Source organism: Pogoniulus pusillus, chromosome 35 (assembly GCF_015220805.1).
Source record: "Pogoniulus pusillus isolate bPogPus1 chromosome 35, bPogPus1.pri, whole genome shotgun sequence".
Classification (NCBI taxonomy): Eukaryota; Metazoa; Chordata; class Aves; order Piciformes; family Lybiidae; genus Pogoniulus; species Pogoniulus pusillus.
This window is the reverse complement of record NC_087298.1, coordinates 2208843-2227105: the sequence shown is the minus strand read 5'-3', so window position 1 is coordinate 2227105 and position 18263 is coordinate 2208843. Positions and strand designations below refer to the sequence as shown.

The 18263-nt window shown below is 52.8% G+C and overlaps 1 protein-coding gene across 6 annotated transcripts in view; it reads right to left on the bottom strand.

Annotated features, from left to right (window-relative positions):
• The window catches only part of LOC135190299 (discoidin domain-containing receptor 2-like), an 87127-nt gene that overhangs the window by 29429 nt on the left and 39435 nt on the right, over window positions 1-18263 (bottom strand). For all 6 annotated transcript variants that reach the window (XM_064171515.1, XM_064171511.1, XM_064171513.1 and 3 more), the window contains 5 exons: window positions 16387-16524; window positions 10823-10925; window positions 6720-6948; window positions 1874-2021; window positions 1525-1630 (listed from right to left, as the gene is read on the bottom strand). In XM_064171515.1, coding sequence (XP_064027585.1) covers window positions 1525-1630; window positions 1874-2021; window positions 6720-6948; window positions 10823-10925; window positions 16387-16450 — 650 coding nt within the window. In that variant the 5' untranslated portion in view covers window positions 16451-16524. The remainder of the gene's footprint in view (window positions 1-1524; window positions 1631-1873; window positions 2022-6719; window positions 6949-10822; window positions 10926-16386; window positions 16525-18263) is intronic.

Below are 18263 nucleotides of genomic sequence, written 5' to 3'. Positions count from 1 at the left end.
ACCCAAGAACCCTTCACAGTGAGTCATCAGCCACCTTCCTCTCATCTCACGCTGGCAGTGGAGTCTCTGCTGAGCTGGAGCTTCTCACAGGGAGTGATGCACTTTTTGGAGTTCTTTCAAATCCATCAGAGCTTTTGGTTTCAAAAACCCTATGAGGAGAGGCTGAGGGAGCTGGGGGCCTGCAGCCTGGAGAAGAGGTGGCTCAGGGGTGACCTCACTGCTGTCTACAGCTACCTGAAGGGACACTGTAGACAGGTGGGGGTGGCCTCTTCTCCCAGGCAACCAGCAATAGAACAAGGGGACACAGTCTCAAGTTGTGCCAGGGCAGGTCTAAGCTGGATGTTAGGAGGAAGTTGTTGGCAGAGAGAGTGATTGGCATTGGAATGGGCTGCCCAGGGAGGTGGTGGAGTCACCATCCCTGGGGGTGTCCAAGAAAAGACTGGATGAGGCACTTAGTGCCATGGTCTGGTTGTCTGGATAGGGCTGGGTGCTGGGTTGGGCTGGCTGAGCTTGGAGCTTTCTTCCAACCTGGTTGATTCTATGATTCTATGAAGATCTGTCCAGAAGCTCACAGGTTTCAAATGCAGGCCTAGAGCTCAGGGGCTGCTCACTTTCTTGGATGCCCAGCATGCCCTGCAGACCTCCTGCTAAAGTTTAAGGTGCAGTCTGCTAGAGAATGCAACTCAGGTGTCACACTGCAGAAGCAACAAAGACCATGAATCAAAACCCAAGGAATGGTTTGGGTTGGAAGGAACCTTAAAGATCATCCAGTTCCAAGTCCCCTGCCATGGGCAAGGACACCTCCTACTGGACCAGGTTGCTCGAGGCCCCATCCAAGCAACATTTCAAAGCTTGGAGCCTCTGTAGCTTCTCTGGGCAACCTGTTCCAGGGCCTTACCATCCTCATGGTCATTTAAATCCAGCTGCTTCCAGTTTGAAGCCTTTATCCCTCATCCTGTCACTACATGAAGGAAGGATGGATCTTCACCTGCTCCAGGAACACTGGGATTGTGTGGACAGAAGGTCCAGCCAGCTCTCCCACTGGATTCTGGGGCAACAGAAGAGTTGCAGCACCTCTGCAGTATGGGAGAAAGCTTAAGGCAATCACCACAATGAATACAGTCACAAGTGGGGACCAAGAGCAATGAGACCTTTAAAGCAACCAGAGACCAGGACTGTGTCATCACATCATGTAAAGATGGAAGCTCCCAAAGACAGAACCTAGCTGCATAAGCACACACTCTCCTTAAAGAGAAGCAACAATAGCTTCTAACAAAAACTATTCCCTCTTTCCTGCCAGCCTGGGCCAGTTGGGGAAATGAATCTGAAGTGTCTCCTGCCCATGCCCTCCTTTCGAAGAGCAGCTAACAATGTGTCAAGGAGTCTGGAATAACAGAGCTCTGGAGAGTTAGCAGGCTAGCTGCAGCTCTGGAGGCCTCAAAGAAGTGTCTGGAACACAAGATACTAGTGCCAGGGTTAAGTAGGAAAGAAGAGATTGAGAGAGGACAGGACAACTTCTCCCACCTGCGCTCCTGGTAGCCATCATAGGTCGAGTCATTCAGATAAACGATGGGGAAGCCAGGAGCCGTTATTGTCCCTCCTTCAGGGATGCTATAGGATGCCAAACCATCTAAAAAAGAAGGCCATACACCTCAGAAACACAGCAGCAGCAGCAGCCTTCCATCACCTCTGGCCAGATGACCCTTTTATTTAAGATGTGGATCACCAGAAGCCGTTCCATGGGCCTGGGATTCCCTCTCCGCAGGTGGGTTCCAGCCTTGCGGGTCCCAGTCTTGTGCAAGGTTCCAGTCTTGTGGGTCCCAGTGCTGTGTAAGCTCTGCTCTGCAGTGCCAGGATGGGAATGGCTACTTACCATACCAGACACAGCCATAGAGCTCCACCCTCATGCAGACAGTCATCAGCATCTGGGTCACAGGGATCACCCGCACGAAGCGGGCGATGATGGGCGGCCGCAGGTCCTTCAAGACCACGTCGTAAGTGTCGATGTTGCCCTGGATCACCTGCAGAAGAGAGAGCCTTAGCACCAACTGCTTCCTGCTGGGCTGGTCATTGCTACTGCTATGGAGCCTCTCACTTGAGACAGGGGAACTTCCCAGGCCAGCATCTGCAGAGAATTAGCTGCTGTTGCTCCACTTCTCCCTGCCAGCACCTGGCTTACAGGGTGAATGATGGAATGGTTTGGCTTGGAAGGAGCTTTCAGCTCTGAATCTCCTGCTGTGGGCAGGGACACTTCCCACTAGTCCAGGTTGCTTATCCAGCCTGGTCTTGAACACCTCCAGGGAGGGGAGCAACCATAACCTCCCTGGGCAGCCTGTGCCAGTGTCTCCCCACCCTCACTGGAAAGAATTTCTCCTTCATCTCTAGTCTCAATCTCCTCTCTTCCAGCTTCAATCCATTCCTCCTCATCCGATCACTATTCACCATCAGGAATGGTGTGGCCAGCAGGAGCAGGGAGGTCATTCTGCCCCTGTACTCTGCACTGGTTAGACCACACCTTGAGTGCTGTGTTCAGTTCTGGGCCCCCCAGTTTAGGAGGGACATTGAGATGCTTGAGCATGTCCAGAGAAGGGCGACGAGGCTGGGGAGAGGCCTTGAGCACAGCCCTACGAGGAGAGGCTGAGGGAGCTGGGATTGGTTAGCCTGGAGAAGAGGAGGCTCAGGGCAGACCTTATTGCTGTCTGCAACTACCTGAGGGGTGGTTGTGGCCAGGAGGAGGTTGCTCTCTTCTCTCAGGTGGCCAGCACCAGAACGAGAGGACACAGCCTCAGGCTGTGCCAGGGGAGATTTAGGCTGGAGGTGAGGAGAAAGTTCTTCCCTGAGAGAGTCATTGGACACTGGAATGGGCTGCCCGGGGAGGTGGTGGAGTCGCCGTCCCTGGAGCTGTTCAAGGCAGGACTGGACGTGGCACTTGGTGCCATGGTCTGGCCTTGAGCTCTGTGCTAAAGGGTTGGACTTGATGATCTGTGAGGTCTCTTCCAACCCTGATGATACTGTGATACCTCCTGTCCACTGCAGACCCATACTAGACAATGCTCTGAGGGAGAGAAGAGAGGCAGATGGGAGATGAAGATACCCCTGGGGTACACACTACAGACAGCTGCAGTCACTGGTACACAACCTCCTCCTCCAAGCGAGTCTCTACCTACATTCCCAGAACACAGCAACAGAGCATTGCCCTCATTACTGGCTACCTGCTGGAGGGTTCTGATGCCTTTTCTCTGTACAAATCAGCAGAACTCCAGGAGATGTTGCATTGTTTGGGGGATGAAGGAGCAAGCAGCTGCAAGGCAGGGGTTCTGAAGTGTTCAGCACTGCCACAGTCACCCCTTCATGCTGAAGTTCAGTCTGGTAGGGCAGGGACTTTTAGTCTCCCCTTCCCCTCCTTTCACCAGGGTTCTGGGAACAATCCCCTATTTTGACAGTCAGTCTGGAAACAGCTGAGACTGTCACCCCCCCAGCAGTGGACACAGAGATCCCAAGAGATTTTTTTGGTAAGGATTTGGACTTAAGGAAATAAATTAAGAATGCTTTTGATACCAAAGTCTGAATTCAGAGCATGAGAGCTCTTGTTCAAAGATGCTGTTGGTAGGAAGGAAGAATCAGAGGCTGAGGTTACTCAACAAACCACAGAGATTTCAGCTGTTGATGTACCAGTAAGTTAAAAGGCGAGGGAGGCCAACAGGGGAGGAGGAAGGTGGTTGCCTCTCTATGGAGGCAAGGAAGATCTCCAGAGAGTAAGTGTGGCTGCAGAGTCCATTGAGAAGTGAAAGATGCCATTGTAGCAGAAGCACAAACCACTCAGAGGGCTCCATCTCCCTGGAGAACCACAGGCCACACATGGGAGTCCACTGGACTGCACCACAGTTTCCTGTGCCTAGCTGGAGAGCTCTATCCAGGTCTACAGCCCAAATTGCTGACCAAAGAAAACAGATGGAAACCCAAAAAGTAAACTCCCTTCTTCATCCTCTTCAGATCCTCAAGAGGCCTCTTAAGACCTCTTCTAAGGAGAAATGCCCCTGACTGGTTCTGAGGAAGCAGGAGGACACAAGTATTCCTTGCCTTCAGGAACCCAGTGACACCAATTAACCCTTTCAGCTGTCAGATAGCCTAAGACAAGAAAGAAGGGACTGGAAGCCACCCAGGCTGGCTCCAGGAGAACTTGCTGGCAGGAGATAACACCCAAGAGGGGACAGCATACAGCAGACTATCCTACATCACCATCACTGATGTTGGACAGATCCTCTGGAACTGAAGTTGTACCAGGAGAGGTTTAGGTTGGACATGAGGAACAATTTCTTCCCTGCAAAGGTTGTCCTGCCCTGGAACAGACTGCCCAGGGCAGTGCTGGAGTTCCCAGCCCTGGAGAGATTTCAGAGCTGTGTAGAAGTGGTGCTGAGGGACATGGTTTAGTGGTGGATTGGGCAGTGCCAGGTTAATGCACCCAGTGGCAGAACAAGAGGACAGAGTCTCATTGCTGTCTACAACTACCTGAAGGGACATTGTAGGCAGGTAGGGGTGTCCAGCAACAGAACAAGGGGACACAGTCTCAAGTTGTGCCAGGAGAGGTCTAGGCTGGGTGTTAGGAGGAAGTTGTTGGCAGAGAGAGTGATTGGCATTGGAATGGGCTGCCCAGGGAGGTGGTGGAGGCACCATCCCTGGAGGTGTCCAAGAAAAGCCTGGATGAGGCACTTAGTGCCATGGTCGAGATGACTGGATAGGGCTGGGTGCTAGGTTGGGCTGGATGAGCTTGGAGGTCTCTTCCAACCTGGTTGATTCTGTGATTCTAGGGCAGGTTCAGGCTGGCTGTTAGGAAGAAGTTCTTCACAGCAAGAGTGATTGGCACTGGAATGGGCTGTCTGGGGAGGTGGTGGAGCCCCCACCCCTGGAGGTGTTTAAAAGGAGGCTGGGTGAGGCACTTAGTGCCATGGGTTAGTTAATTAGAAGGGCTGGGTAACAGGTTGGAGTCAATGGCCCTAGAGGCCTTTTTCAACCTGGTTAACTCTGTGATTCTGTAATGTTTGGACTCACTGATTTTAAAGGTCTCTCCCAACCTAAGTGACTCTGATTTGTCAGGGAATCTGAGGTGGTAGATGATAGATGAGTCAAGCCAAAATGTCCTAGATGGACCCAAAGCTAGACAAGAGGGAGGAAGCCTCATCCATTCCCCTCAGGAAAAGGTACCTTTATACCAACCAGCTCCACAGTGGAGGAGCAGACACTGTTGCCTGTCCTGTAGAGCCATCTGAGGGAAGCAAAGAGAAGCTGCACTTTGGGCAGCACCTCCACAAGGTGGGGTTGGCTGCTGCTGAGCACACAGTTTCTGAGGGCCAGGAATGCCAAGAGACGATCAGCTATGTGTGGAACCGGCTCAGCACCAGTTTCCAGTGCCAGCCACTGCTGTTGCCAGTGTACATCAAGGCTGAAGCGATGCTGCTGGCAAACTAGAGATGGCAAATGCTAAAAGGTGAGAGGAGAGGCTAGGAATTAACAGCACTGCACCATGCACCACCAGTGCCAACAGAGGGGGACTGCCTTTCACTGGTGTCAGAGACAAGAGGACACCAAACTGACTCATAGCCTTTACTGAGTAAACTAAAGCTGGGGATGGCTTCCATGGTGAGGAGCAGCATGTGCTACAGGGCTGAAATCAGCAGCACAGTGAAGGGCTTTGTCTGGGGCTTTTCTGGCTGAAACCATTTGTGTGACCACCTGAAGGGAGGCTGTAGCCAGGTGGGGTTGGGCTCTGCTGCCAGGCAGCCAGCAACAGAACAAGGGGACACAGTCTCAGCTGTGCCAGGGCAGGTCTCCTCAAAGCCTTCTCTTCTCCAGGCTGCAGAACCCCAGCTCTTGTAGCCTGTCCTCATGGCAGAGCTGCTGCAGCCCTCTGAGCACCTTCCTGGCCTCCTCTGGACTCGCTCTAACACTTCCATGTCCTCCTTGCGCTGGGGGCTCCAGAGCCGACAGACTGTGCATAGGTGCTTGTAAATTGTGCCAGGCTGCAAATACAGCTTCAGCCCTTCACTTCCAGCTGGCTGAGTTAGTCTGGTGAACTCGTGGAGGAGTGGGGAACTCCCAAACTCCCCCAGTTATCACAGTATCCCAGTATCATCAGGGTTGGAAGAGAGCTCACAGATCATCAAGTCCAACCCTTTAGCACAGAGCTCAAGGCCAGACCATGGCACCAAGTGCCACGTCCAGTCCTGCCTTGAACAGCTCCAGGGACGGCGACTCCACCACCTCCCCGGGCAGCCCATTCCAGTGTCCAATGACTCTCTCAGGGAAGAACTTTCTCCTCACCTCCAGCCTAAATTTCCCCTGGCACAGCCTGAGGCTGTGTCCTCTCGTTCTGGTGCTGGCCACCTGAGAGAAGAGAGCAACCTCCTCCTGGCCACAACCTCCCCCCTCAGGTAGTTGTAGACAGCAATAAGGTCACCTCTGAGCCTCCTCTTCTCCAGGCTAACCAATCCCAGCTCCCTCAGCCTCTCCTCGTAGGGCTGTGCTCAAGGCCTCTCCCCAGCCTCGTTGCCCTTCTCTGGACACGCTCAAGCATCTCAATGTCCCTCCTAAACTGGGGGGCCCAGAACTGGACACAATCGTGCCACGCTGCAAACACAGCTTCAGCCCCTTCACTTCCAGCTGGCTGAGTTAGTCTGGTGAACTCGTGGAGGAGTGGGGACCTCCCAGACTCCCCCACTCACCTTCTCCCCCTGCCGATCCTTCCAGGAGATCCAGCGCTCGCCGTTGCGGCTGTAGTCGATGCGGTAGGCGCGGGCGAACTCCTTGCCCGTGGCGCGGGCGTGCCGGCCCTGAGTCCCGATCAGGGTGATGAAGAACAGCTTGTGCAAGTCGATTTGAAGGTACTGGACGTCTTCTGGTTGCAAGAAGCCAGCTGGGCACCAGGCTCCATCTCCCTCTTCTCTTTGTAACCTGGAGGGGGAAACCAGAGACGTTCAAAAACAGAAGGTCACCGCCAAGGGTCCAGCCCGGCCAGAAAGTGAGGAACCAGAGAATGGGGTGGGGTGCAAGGGACCTTCAAAATCATCCAGTTCCAATTCCCTGCCGTGGGCAGGGACAGCTCCTGCCAGCCCAGGCTGCTTAAGGACTTGCACAATCTGATTCACACCTCCAGGGAACCATAGACTGGTCCAGGCTGGAAGGGATCTCTAGAGGTCATCTAGTCCAGCCCCCGCTGCAGTCCTACTAGAGCAGGTCACCCAAGGCCCTGTCAACCCTCACCTTCAATGTCTCCAGGGACTACCTCCTTGGGCAACCTGTTCCAGTGTCTCACTACCTTCACTGGAAAGAATTTCTTCCTCATCTCCAGTCTCAATCTCCCTACATCTACCCAAGGAAACATCTTGGAACTTTGAGAACTGGGAGAAAAGCAAATCAGCAAGTGAGACCTGAGAGGTGCTACCAAGCACCCCTCTCCTTCAGACTGATGGTCTGTTGAGTCCTGCATTCAACTCTGCCAGGACAGAACAACTCCCTCAGTTTCAGATGCCTTTCATTAACTGTCAGAAGTAATTTCTTTCCCACACACCTTTTCCTGGTGACCCAAACCAGGATGCAGTGGGTACCTGCACACTGCATGCTCTATAGCACCTCACTGCTGACACTCACCCGTGTGATGAGGCCTGAATCTCTCCTTGACCACCTCCTACAACTCCAGCACAAAGGGGAGCTTAAAAACACAGGATTCCAGCTTGGGGTGGGTTGAAAGGGACCTCTGGAGATCACCCAGTCCAACCCCCCTGTTAAAGCAGGGACACCCACAGAAGGCTACCTAGGATCATAGGTGGGTCAGGAAGGTCTCCAGAGGAGAAGACTACACAACCTTTGGGCAGTCTGCTCCAGGCCTCCAGCAGCCTCATACCAAAGAATTTTCTCCTCCTGTTCAGATGCAACCTCTTGGATTCCAGTTTGTGCCCACTGCCCCTTGTCCTGTCACTGGGCACCAGTATGAAGAGTCTGGCTGCAAAGATGAAGGCTTTTACCCCTGAAGATCTCATGGTGAGCAGTGTGATGCAGCCATCAGCAGGTGGAGGCACTGAAAGGAGCTCTGCCTCACCTGGGCTTCTACAGGCTCAGCTGGGCAAGCCCCAAGGTGCTGACACTTTTAAAAGGTGAAAGAGTTGCCCAGGCACAAGGAGACCATGTGGGGTTTGCAGCAACAAGGACTCCTCAGCAAACAGCCTCTGAAGTGCCTCTGCTTTTTGGAGAGCTACCCTGCTTCTAACTGATGGGACTGGTGAGTGCCAATCCCTGTGCATTCATCACAAAAACATATACACAGGTGTTTAAGGCCAGGCTGGATGAGGCTCTGGCCAGCCTGATCTAGGGTAGGCTGTCTCTGCCCATGGCAGGGGGGTTGGAACTAGATGATCCTTGTGGTCCCTCCCAACCCTGACTGATTGTGTGATTCTATATCGTGGTTAACTTGAAATTGATCTCTGACTTGCACCAGAAGAGCAGAAATGGTTGATACCATCATTAGAAACAACTCCAAGCAAACTTCACACTTTGAAGTGTTTTGCAGATCACCTGGTGAGAGCTTGGAGAGCACTGAAATGCCAACACAAAGCAGCCAAGCTCCCAAGGAAGATTGTCACACTGCCTGACAGGGAAAGAAAATCCTTCAGCTGCTTTGCAGCAATTCCTGAACTCAGCAGTTTCCCAGGTTTGGAGTGGAGGTGGAGGCAGCCCATTTCCTCAACAGGATGCTGTTGAAAAGTTCACCCTCCTGAATGATTTCCTACCATTCAGCTTAAAGAGCTCTGCAGCAATCCCAGGGGCATTGTCTGTAGCTGGCCTGCAAGTCACAAATCCATCAGAGATTCATCCACAGAACCACAAGAAGGTGAGGGTCAGCTTGCTCTGGTGAGACCTCAGTACAAAGACAGACAGGGACCTGTTGGAGTGGAGTCAGAGGAGGCCACAGCAGTGCTGGCAGGGCTGGAAGAGCTCTGCTGTGAGGCCAGGCTGAGAGTTGGGCTTGTTCAGCCTGGAGAAGAGAAAGCTCCAGGGAGACTTTCTGGCAGCCTTTCAGTATTAAAGAGGCTGAGCAGAAAGCTGGGGACAGACTCTTGAGCAGGGCCTGTTGTGACAGGGCAAGGGGTGATGGTTTGAAGCTAAAAGGAGGAGACTGTGACTGGAGAGAAAGGGGAAAACTTTTCTAGTGAGGGTGGTGAGAGCCTGACTCAAGCTGCCCAGAGAGGTGGTAGATGACCTATCCCTGGAACCATTCCAGGTGAGGTTGTTTGGGGTTCTGAGCAGCTGACGTCCCTGCTGACTGCAGAGGGGCTGCACAAGACGACCTTTGAAGGTCCCTTCCAAGCCAAACCACTCTGATTTGATGTTCTGTATGCTCCTATATTCTAGATCCCTTCCAGCAGCTGATGGGGCCTACAAAAGGGATGGAGAGAGGTTGTTAACAAAAACCTGGAGTGCCAGAACGAGGGACAATGGCTCCAAACTAGAGAGGAGCAGGTTTAGATTGGATGTTAGGAACAAGCTCTTTACCAGGAGGTAGTGGAACATGGGAACAGGCTGCCCAGGGAGGGGATGGAGTTAGAATCCCAGAATTGTCAGGGCTGGAAGCATCATCTAGCTCCAACCCTCCTGCCATAAGCAGGGACACCTCACACTAGGTCAGCTTGTCCAGACTCCCCAAGTTATGTAAAGGGAGGCTTGGCAGGGCTCTGGACAACCTAATCTGAGATTAGACTAGGAGGAGGGCTGGACTAGATGACCTTTGGAGGTCCTTTCCAATCCAAACCATTCTATGATCATAGAATGGTTTAGTTTGGAAGGGACATCAAGGATCATCCAGTTCCAACCCCCTGTCATAGGAATGGACACCTCCCACTAGAGCAGGTTGCTCAAAGCCTCAACCAACCAAGCCTTGAACACCTCCAGGGAGGAAACAGCCACAACCTCCCTGGGCAACCACCCTCACTGTAAAGAATTTCCTCCTAACATCTGGTCTAAATCTCCCCCCTGCCAGCTCAAATCCATTCCCTCTTGTCCTGTCATCACAAGACCTTGTCAATAGTCCCTCCCCAGCCCTCCTGAAGGTCCCCTTTAGATACTGGAAGGCCACTATAAGGTGTCCTCTAATCCTTCTCTTGTCCAGACTGAAGAGCCCCAACTCTCATAGCCTGTCCTCATAGCAGAGCTGCTGCAGCCCTCTGATATCGTTGTGGCCCTCCTCTGGACTAGCTCCAACAGTTCCATGTCCCTCCTGTGTTGGGGGCTCCAGAACTGTACACAGTACTCCAGGTGGGGTCTGATGAGAGCAGAGTAAAGGGGGAGAATCCCCTCCCTTGCCCTGCTGCCCACACTGCTCTTGCTGCAGCCCAGCACACAGTTGGCTGATCTTTAGGGTCTCTTCCAACTCTGCATGTGGAAGCAGTGAACAAGCAAAGAAGTTTCTTTATGGGTAAGGGCTCTTCTTCCTCAGTCAGATATAGAACATCCCAGGCAACCAGCAACAGAATGAGGGGACACAGTCTCAAGCTGTGGCAGGGGAGGTCTAGGCTGGATGTTGTTAGGAAGTTGTTGTCAGAGAGAGTGATTGGCATTGGAATGGGCTGCCCAGGGAGGTGGAGGAGTCTATGTGCCTGGAGGTGTTGAAGCCAAGCCTGGCTGGGGCACTTAGTGCCATGTTCTGGTTGATTGGGCAGGGCTGGGTGCTAGGTTGGGCTGGCTGAGCTTGAAGGTCTCTTCCAGCCTGGCTGGTTCTATGATTCCATGATCCAGAAGGAGAAAGGATCACATCTGTTAGCAGAGGTGAACCTACCTGGCATACTGGGGCCCCGTGGAATCGTACCACTGGCTGGAGGCGGTGATGTCCTCATCCCGGATCGTCCCTTCGTGCATACCCAGAGGGTAACGGCAGAGAGCTGAAAATGGCAACAGAGCAGGACAGAAAGATCAGCACCAAACCCTCCTCAATCACCAGACAAGCTTAAAGAAAAGGCCATCGTGGCTAGAAAATAAAGATGGTAATGACACAGAGGGACTGCAAGTCAATAGGATGAAACTGCTGCACAACCCCCATCAGCGGAGATTAGAGCTAACAAACTCACAGTTGGCATCCCTCAGCCCTGGAAGAGGAAAAGCTTTACAGAGAAGCATTTCAAGAACAGCAGGATGAGAGAGGGGATTCTGCCCCTCCAGGCTGATGAGACCCCATCTGCAGCACTGCCTCCAGTTCTGCTGCCCCCAGCACAAGAAGGACACGAGATGCTGGGGAGGGTCCAGAGGAGCCCATGAAGATGCTCAGAGAGCTGGAGAACTGTGGGGACAGGCTGGGAGACTGAGGCTGTTCAGATTGGAGAAGAGAAGGCTGCAGGGTGACCTTAGAGAGGAGAGCTGGGGAGGGACTTCTGACAAGGGCTGGGAGTGCCAGGATGAGGGACAATGGCTTTGAGCTGGGAGAAGGGAGAGTGGAGAGGAGGAAGAAATTGTTGAGAGTGAGGGTGGGGAGAGACTGGCACAGGTTGCCCAGGGAGGCTGTGGCTGCCCCCTCCCTGGAGGTGTACAAGACCAGGTTGGCTGAGGTCTTGAGCAAGCTGTGCTGGTGGGAGTTGTCCCTGCTCATGGTAGAGGGGCTGGAACTGGGTGATCTTAGAGGTCCCTTCCAACTCAACCCATTCTATGGTTCTATGAATGAATCCATGAAATCCAAACCCACACAAGTTCTGCTGGTCACAGGGCAATTATTCACCAGTGACAATGTCAGACAAAAAGCAAGCACATGTGCTAAAGATTAGCTTCCTCCTCCTCTGGAATAAGCTCAGTGCTTAACTCCAATAGGCACAATTATTATTTCCACCAGTCCAGTAACAACTGAAGCTGAGCAACCTGTTCTAGTGGGAGGTGTCCCTGCCTATGTAGGGGGTTGGAACTGGATGATCCTTGAGGATGAATCCTTATGATTCTGTAAGTTCAACAGCTTCTGTACAGATGACTACAGCAGGCTTGGATCAGCAAATGTGTGACCAGTAAGTAGGGCAGTGGTGGTGCCCCTGTACTGGGCACTGGTGAGGTGACCCCTTAAATCCTAGGTTCAGATTTGAGCTCCTTGCTCCTAGAAGAACATTGAGGGGTTGGAGCAGGGCCAGAAAATGGCAACCAAACTGGGAAAGGGTTTGGAGAACAGGGCTGGACAGGAGCAGCTGAGGGAGCTGGAGTTGTTCAGGCTGGAGACAAGGAGGCCGAGGGGAGACTTCTGGACCTCTACAACTCCCTGATAGGATGCTGGAGGCAGGCAGAGGTTGGTCTCCTCTCCCAAGGAACAAGTGAGTGGCCTAAGTTGCATTAGGAGAGGTTTAGGTTGGACATGAGGAACAATTTATTCCCTGCAAGGGTTGTCAAGTCCTGGCCCAGGCTGCCCAGGGCAGTGGTGGAGTCCCCATCCCTGGAGGGGTTTCAAAGCTGTGCAGATGTGGTGCTGAGGACCATGGTTTGCTGGTGACCTGGCAGTGCTGGGTCAGTAGTGGGACTTTATGATCTGAAGGGGCTCTGCCAACCACAAGGACTCTGTGATTCTGTGTCCAGCTCTTGGACACATCTGCTGTGCTGTGTCACTGCAGGTTAGAGCACACTGCCCCAACCTGCTCTGCCCCCTGTCTCCATCCCCAAGCAGAGCAAGCATTTCTCTTCATCCATGAGAGGCCTCTAACTTGGTGCCTCCAAGGAGTAGAGACCTCTGGCTCAAAGCACAGAGCTATACAAGCTCAGTACAGCTCAACACATTGCAGATGTAGCTTATAAATCCAAGCTGGCCAAGCTCTCTCCCCTGACACAAGTTTTTACACATGTCTTGGAGTATTAGAGATGTTCCAGAGAGCTTCATATCTTCATCAAGGCTCACTATTCAAAACAGGCAAGCAGGATATTTTTGTCAGACTCACATCAAGAGCAGATCAAAATGGAAATTAGCTGGCATTAAATGGTGAAACAATTAAGAGACAAACACACAGCCAGGGCAAGTCCCAAGGGAAAAAACACCAAAGAAGAAATGGACTTCCCTACAGAATTTTGGGCTTGGTCTTCTGAGCTCACAGAGGCCCCACAAGTGCTCCAGTTGCTGCCCAGCATGCAGGGACACAAGCAAGTGGCAGCACATGCTGCAGGCACTCCAGAGTGGGAGGCATGTTGGGTGGCAGCCTCCCTGTTCTGCTGCCAGTCTAGCACTCTGCCTGCCTTGCACTCACCAGGACACTGCCTAAGAGGTCTGCATCTCTATCACTGCACTGCTACCCTTGTACCAACCTGGAGGTGCTCAAGGAATGTCTGGACACAGAACACACAACTGTTGGAGTGAGCCCAGAGGAGGCCACAAAGATGCTGTCTACAACTACCTGAAGGGACATTGTAGCCAGGTGGGGGTTGGGCTCTGCTGCCAGGCAACCAGCAATAGAACAAGGGGACACAGTCTCCAGTTGTGCCAGGGGAGGTCTAGGCTGGATGTTAGGAGGAAGTTCTGCACAGAGAAGAGTGATTGGCATTGGAATGGGCTGCCCAGGGAGGTGGTGGAGGCACCGTGCCTGGGGGTCTTCAAGAAAAGACTGGCTGAGGCACTTAGTGCCATGGTCTGGTTGACTGGTTAGGGCTGGGGGATAGGTTGGACTGGATGATCTTGGAGGTCTCTTCCAACCTGGTTGATTCTATGATTCTATGCTCCAAGGGCTGGAGCAGCTCTGCTGTGAGCACAGGCTGGGGGAGCTGGGGGTGCGCAGTCTGGAGAGGAGAAGGCTCTGGGGGGGATATTGGATCTACTTGGGGGATCTTAGATCTACCTTCAATACTTAAAGGGATCCTACAGGAAGGCTGCAGAGGGACTTTTCCTGAGGGTGTCTAGTGATCAGAAAACTCAAGAAAGACTTTTGAGCAGGACCTGTTGTGACAGGCCAAGGGGTGATGGTTTGAAACTAAAAGAGGAGAAACAGATTGAAGAGAAGGAAGAAATGTTTTATGCTGAGGGTGGTGAGACCCTGGTCCAGGTTGCCCAGAAAGGTGGGAAATGCCCTGGAATCATTCCAGGTGAGGGTTTTTTTTAGGCTCTGAGCAGCCTGCTCGAGTTGCAGATGTCCCTGCTGACTGCAGGGGGGGTGTCAGCTTTAAAGGTCCCTTCAAACCCAAATCTGTGATTCGATATTTTATGCAGTCCTAAATAATCCTGTGAAGGAGGTGAGTGATGAGCTGACAGAGGCTGCTGATGCCACCAAATTATCATAGGACAGGCTCACAGACTCAGTCTGGGTTGGAAGGGACCACAAGGAGCAGCCAGTTCCAACCCCCCTGCCATGCCCAGGGACACCCTACCCTAGAGCAGGCTGCACACAGCCTCAGCCAGCCTGGCCTCAAACACCTCCAGCCATGGGGCCTCAACCACCTCCCTGGGCAACCCATTCCAGCCTCTCACCACTCTCCTGCTCAACAACTTCCTCCTCACCTCCAGCCTCACTCTCCCCACCTCCACCTTTGCTCCATTCCCCCCACTCCTGCCACTCCCTCATACCCTCAAAAGTCCCTCCCCAGATTTTTTGGACCCACTTCAGACCCTGGCAGGCCACAAGAAGGTCCCCTGGGAGCCTCCTCTGCTCCAGCCTGCACAGCCCCAACTCTTTCAGGCTGTGCTCACAGCAGAGCTGCTGCAGCCCTCTCAGCATCCTCCTGGCCCTGCTCTGGACACTCTCCAGCATCTCCACATCCCTCTTGTCCCAGGGGCTCCAGAGCTGGATGCAGGACTCCAGGTGGGGTCTCAGCAGAGCAGAGCAGAGGGGGAGAATCCCCTCCCTGGCTCTGCTGGCCACACTGCTGCTGCTGCAGCCCAGGCTCTGCTTGGCTTTCTGGGCTGCAAGTGCACACTGCTGGCTCCTGTTGAGCTTCTCCTCCAGCAGCACCCCCATGTCCCTCTCCTCAGGGCTGCTCTCCAGTCACTCACTGCCCAGCTTGGATTTGTGCTTGCCATTGCCTCCACCCAGATAATCCAAATTATTGAATACAGAATAAAAAGCAACTCATGAGAGCACAAAACAAACTAGAAACCAGCATCTCATCTCTGTGCCCATGGTCAGACACCACTCAAATATGGACCTAAGCTCATCAAAAGGCTGAGAAGCAACTCAGAAGATGCAAAAGGAAAGCTCACAGCAACCTCATGGTTACAGAAAAGATTGCTGAAGTGTCACAAAGATCATTTATACCCTAAACAACTGCTGCCTGTCTGGCAAAGCAACAGAAGCAGGCAGCTGCAGCAGATCAGGTGGCAGAGATCCAAGACAACCTATGCATCTTTAACCTGTTCAGAACTGAATGCCAAAGGTTCACCTGGGTTCAAAACTCACAGCAAACTGACAGCTCCCACAAGCAAACACCCAAGGAAGCTCCTCAGCAGCAGGCTGCAGCAAGCCCAGAGCACACTCATAGAGTCAAGCACTGCTGTATGCTTCCAGAACCAGTAGGGATGGGAGCCTGCTGGATGGATCCACCAAGCTGGATGGATCTTAACACAAGAAGGACATGGAAATGTTGGAGCCAGTCCAGAGGAGGCCATCAAGATGCTGAGAGGGCTGCAGCAGCTCTGCTCTGAGCACAGGCTGAGAGAGTTGAGGTTCTGCAACTTGGAGAAGAGAAGGCTTGGAGAAGACCTTGGAGTGGCCTTCCATGATCTGAAGAGGGCTACAGGAGGGCTGGGGAGGAACTATTGACAAGGTCTGGGAATGACAGGAGGAGGAGGAATGGGTTTGAAGTGGCAGAGGGGAGATTGAAACTGGATGTTAGGAAGAAGTTGTTTGCAGTGAGGATGGTGAGACACTGGCACGGGTTGAGGGTGCTGAGACACTGGCACAGGTTTCCCAGGGAGGTGTTCAAGGCCAGGTTGGATGAGTCTTTGAACAGACCTGTTCTAGTGGGAGGTGTCCCTGCACATGGCAGAGGGTTGGAACTGGCTGAGCTTTGAGGTCAGTTCCAACCTAAACCATATGCCTGAGGTTTGAGAGGCCTGCTTGTAGAATTCAGTGGGAGGCAGCTGGGGTCTGGCTAGGGTCAAGCATGACAACTGTGGCTGCTGAAAGCCAACCAAGAGCTTTAACCCTGCTCTGATACTGAAGTTAAGTCCAGTAAACCAAACTGGCCTTGACTGTCTCCACTCCTACCTGTCCCAGCACAGCCCAGTAGAATCTATCCCCTGCTGGAATGTTTGTGTGCTGCTGAAGTGTGGGCAAACAACTGATGTTCCAGGAGGGTGAGATCATCATCTCAGAGCATAAAGTGGGGTTGAGTTTCTGCACTGAGAGTCCTGTCTGGTCACACCTTATTAAAGAGTCCTCCCCCAGCCCAGCAGCTCCCTACCAGGGTTGACTTCAGCTCCAGATGGCTCAGGCAGGGAGGCCAACAGCAGCATGCAGAAGATCATGGTAGCAGTGGGAGGCACTGTGCAGGGTCTGGAGGCTGAGAGTCCTTCACAGGCAGCAGCTGGCAGCTACATTGCTGAAAGACAAAGCAAAGAGAGAAGGTGAGAGTCCTCCAGAGGACTGCTCTGTGCTGCAGGCTTGCTGCACTGCCACTGCCTCTTGGTGAGGTGGGCATCTTCCATGCTTCAAGAGCATCTTGACTTCAGCCCTACTCTGACCCATCACCTGAGCAAAGGCTGAGGTAAGTTGTTGACTTCTTTCCAGAGAGGGTGGGGAGACACTGGCACAGGTTGCCCAAGGAGGTTGTGGATTCCCCTCCCTGGAGGTGTTCAAGGCCAGGCTGGATGAAGCTTTGATCAACCTGGGCTAGTGGGAGGTGTCCCTGCCCATGGCAGGGGGTTTGCAACTGGATGATCTTGAAGGTCCTTTCCAACTGAAGCCACTCTGATTCTTTGAAGCATCCAATGATTGCCTGACTACTCAACCCACATCACTTCCAAGCCAGCAATGGAATCCTGCTTTCAGGAGCACTTAGCTGCATGGAAACCCTCTCTTTGCTGCTCTTAAACATATCCAATGCAAAGCAATCTCTCCCCCATCAACTCCTCACTTCCATTAATGAGGAACCTGCCTAGCTGAAGCAAGCTCCCCAGGTGGGACCCAACGCACACCTCTGTGGACTTCAGCCATCTACTCCAAGGAACCAAGTGGGCACTCTGGAACTTGTCACACGAGTTTAAGCTAAAATATATAAAACCAGGGTGAAAACTAATCTCTCCCTACAGGTCCACACTGCTGCCAAAAGCATGTGGAGCACACAGATGCAAGCACACTTCATTTCCTGTTTGGAAACAAGGAAAATAGCAGAGGGCTTAAACGTTGGCAACTGCAGTGGAAAGCCATGACAGCACCTAAAGGAACACAAGGTCATACCAGCAGCTATGTGAATTCTTTTGTGTCCTACAAAGAGCCTCAGGAGGTTCCCATCCTGGCAGACAGCTTTACAAGAGGCAGGTTAGAGGCTCTGTCTCATGGTGAAACAGCAGACAGAAAGAGAACAGGAGAGAGCAATAAATGAAATCACCCAGGAGCAGGGGGTGTTGGCTGAAGGATGCTCAGAAGGGATTTTCATGCACAAATGTGAGCCTGGAATGGGTTGCTCAGGGAGGTGGTTGAGGCTCCATCCCTGGAGGTGGTTAAGGCCAGGCTGGATGGAGCTCTGGCTAGCCTGACCTAGGGTAGGGTGTCCCTGCCCACGGCAGGGGGGGTGGAACTAGATGATCCTTGTGGTCCCTTCCAACCCTGTCTGATTCTATGATGGTATAAAGGCAAAACTAAGTGTTAGGATTTGTTAATCAATACCTGAATGGAGCCACAGAAAGGCTGGAGAGCTCCTAAGGGTGTGTAGTGACAGGAAGAGGGAATGGTTTTAAGCAGAGGAAGATCTTAAGGAGAAGCTCTTCAGTAAAAGGGTGGTGACTCTGGAACAGGTTGCCCAGAGAGGCTGTGGATGCCTCCTCCCTGGAGAAGCAGGTTTGGGAAACCAAATCTAGTTCAAGGCCAGGTTGGGAATCCAAGTCTAGTGGAGAGGTGTCCCTGCCCACGGTAAGGAGATTGGAGCAGATGACCTCTGAGGTCCCTTCCAGCCTGAGCCCTTCTGCGATTCCATGAGGAGAGGAGGTGAAAGCGACCAGCACTGTGGCAGTGCCCAGGGCTGTGCCAGAGCTTTGGATGCCATAAGCTCAGAGATCCCTAACAAAAGGCTGCACTTTCTCCACCCGAGAGAATTCAACTCTGCAAGTCCCTGCCCGAGTT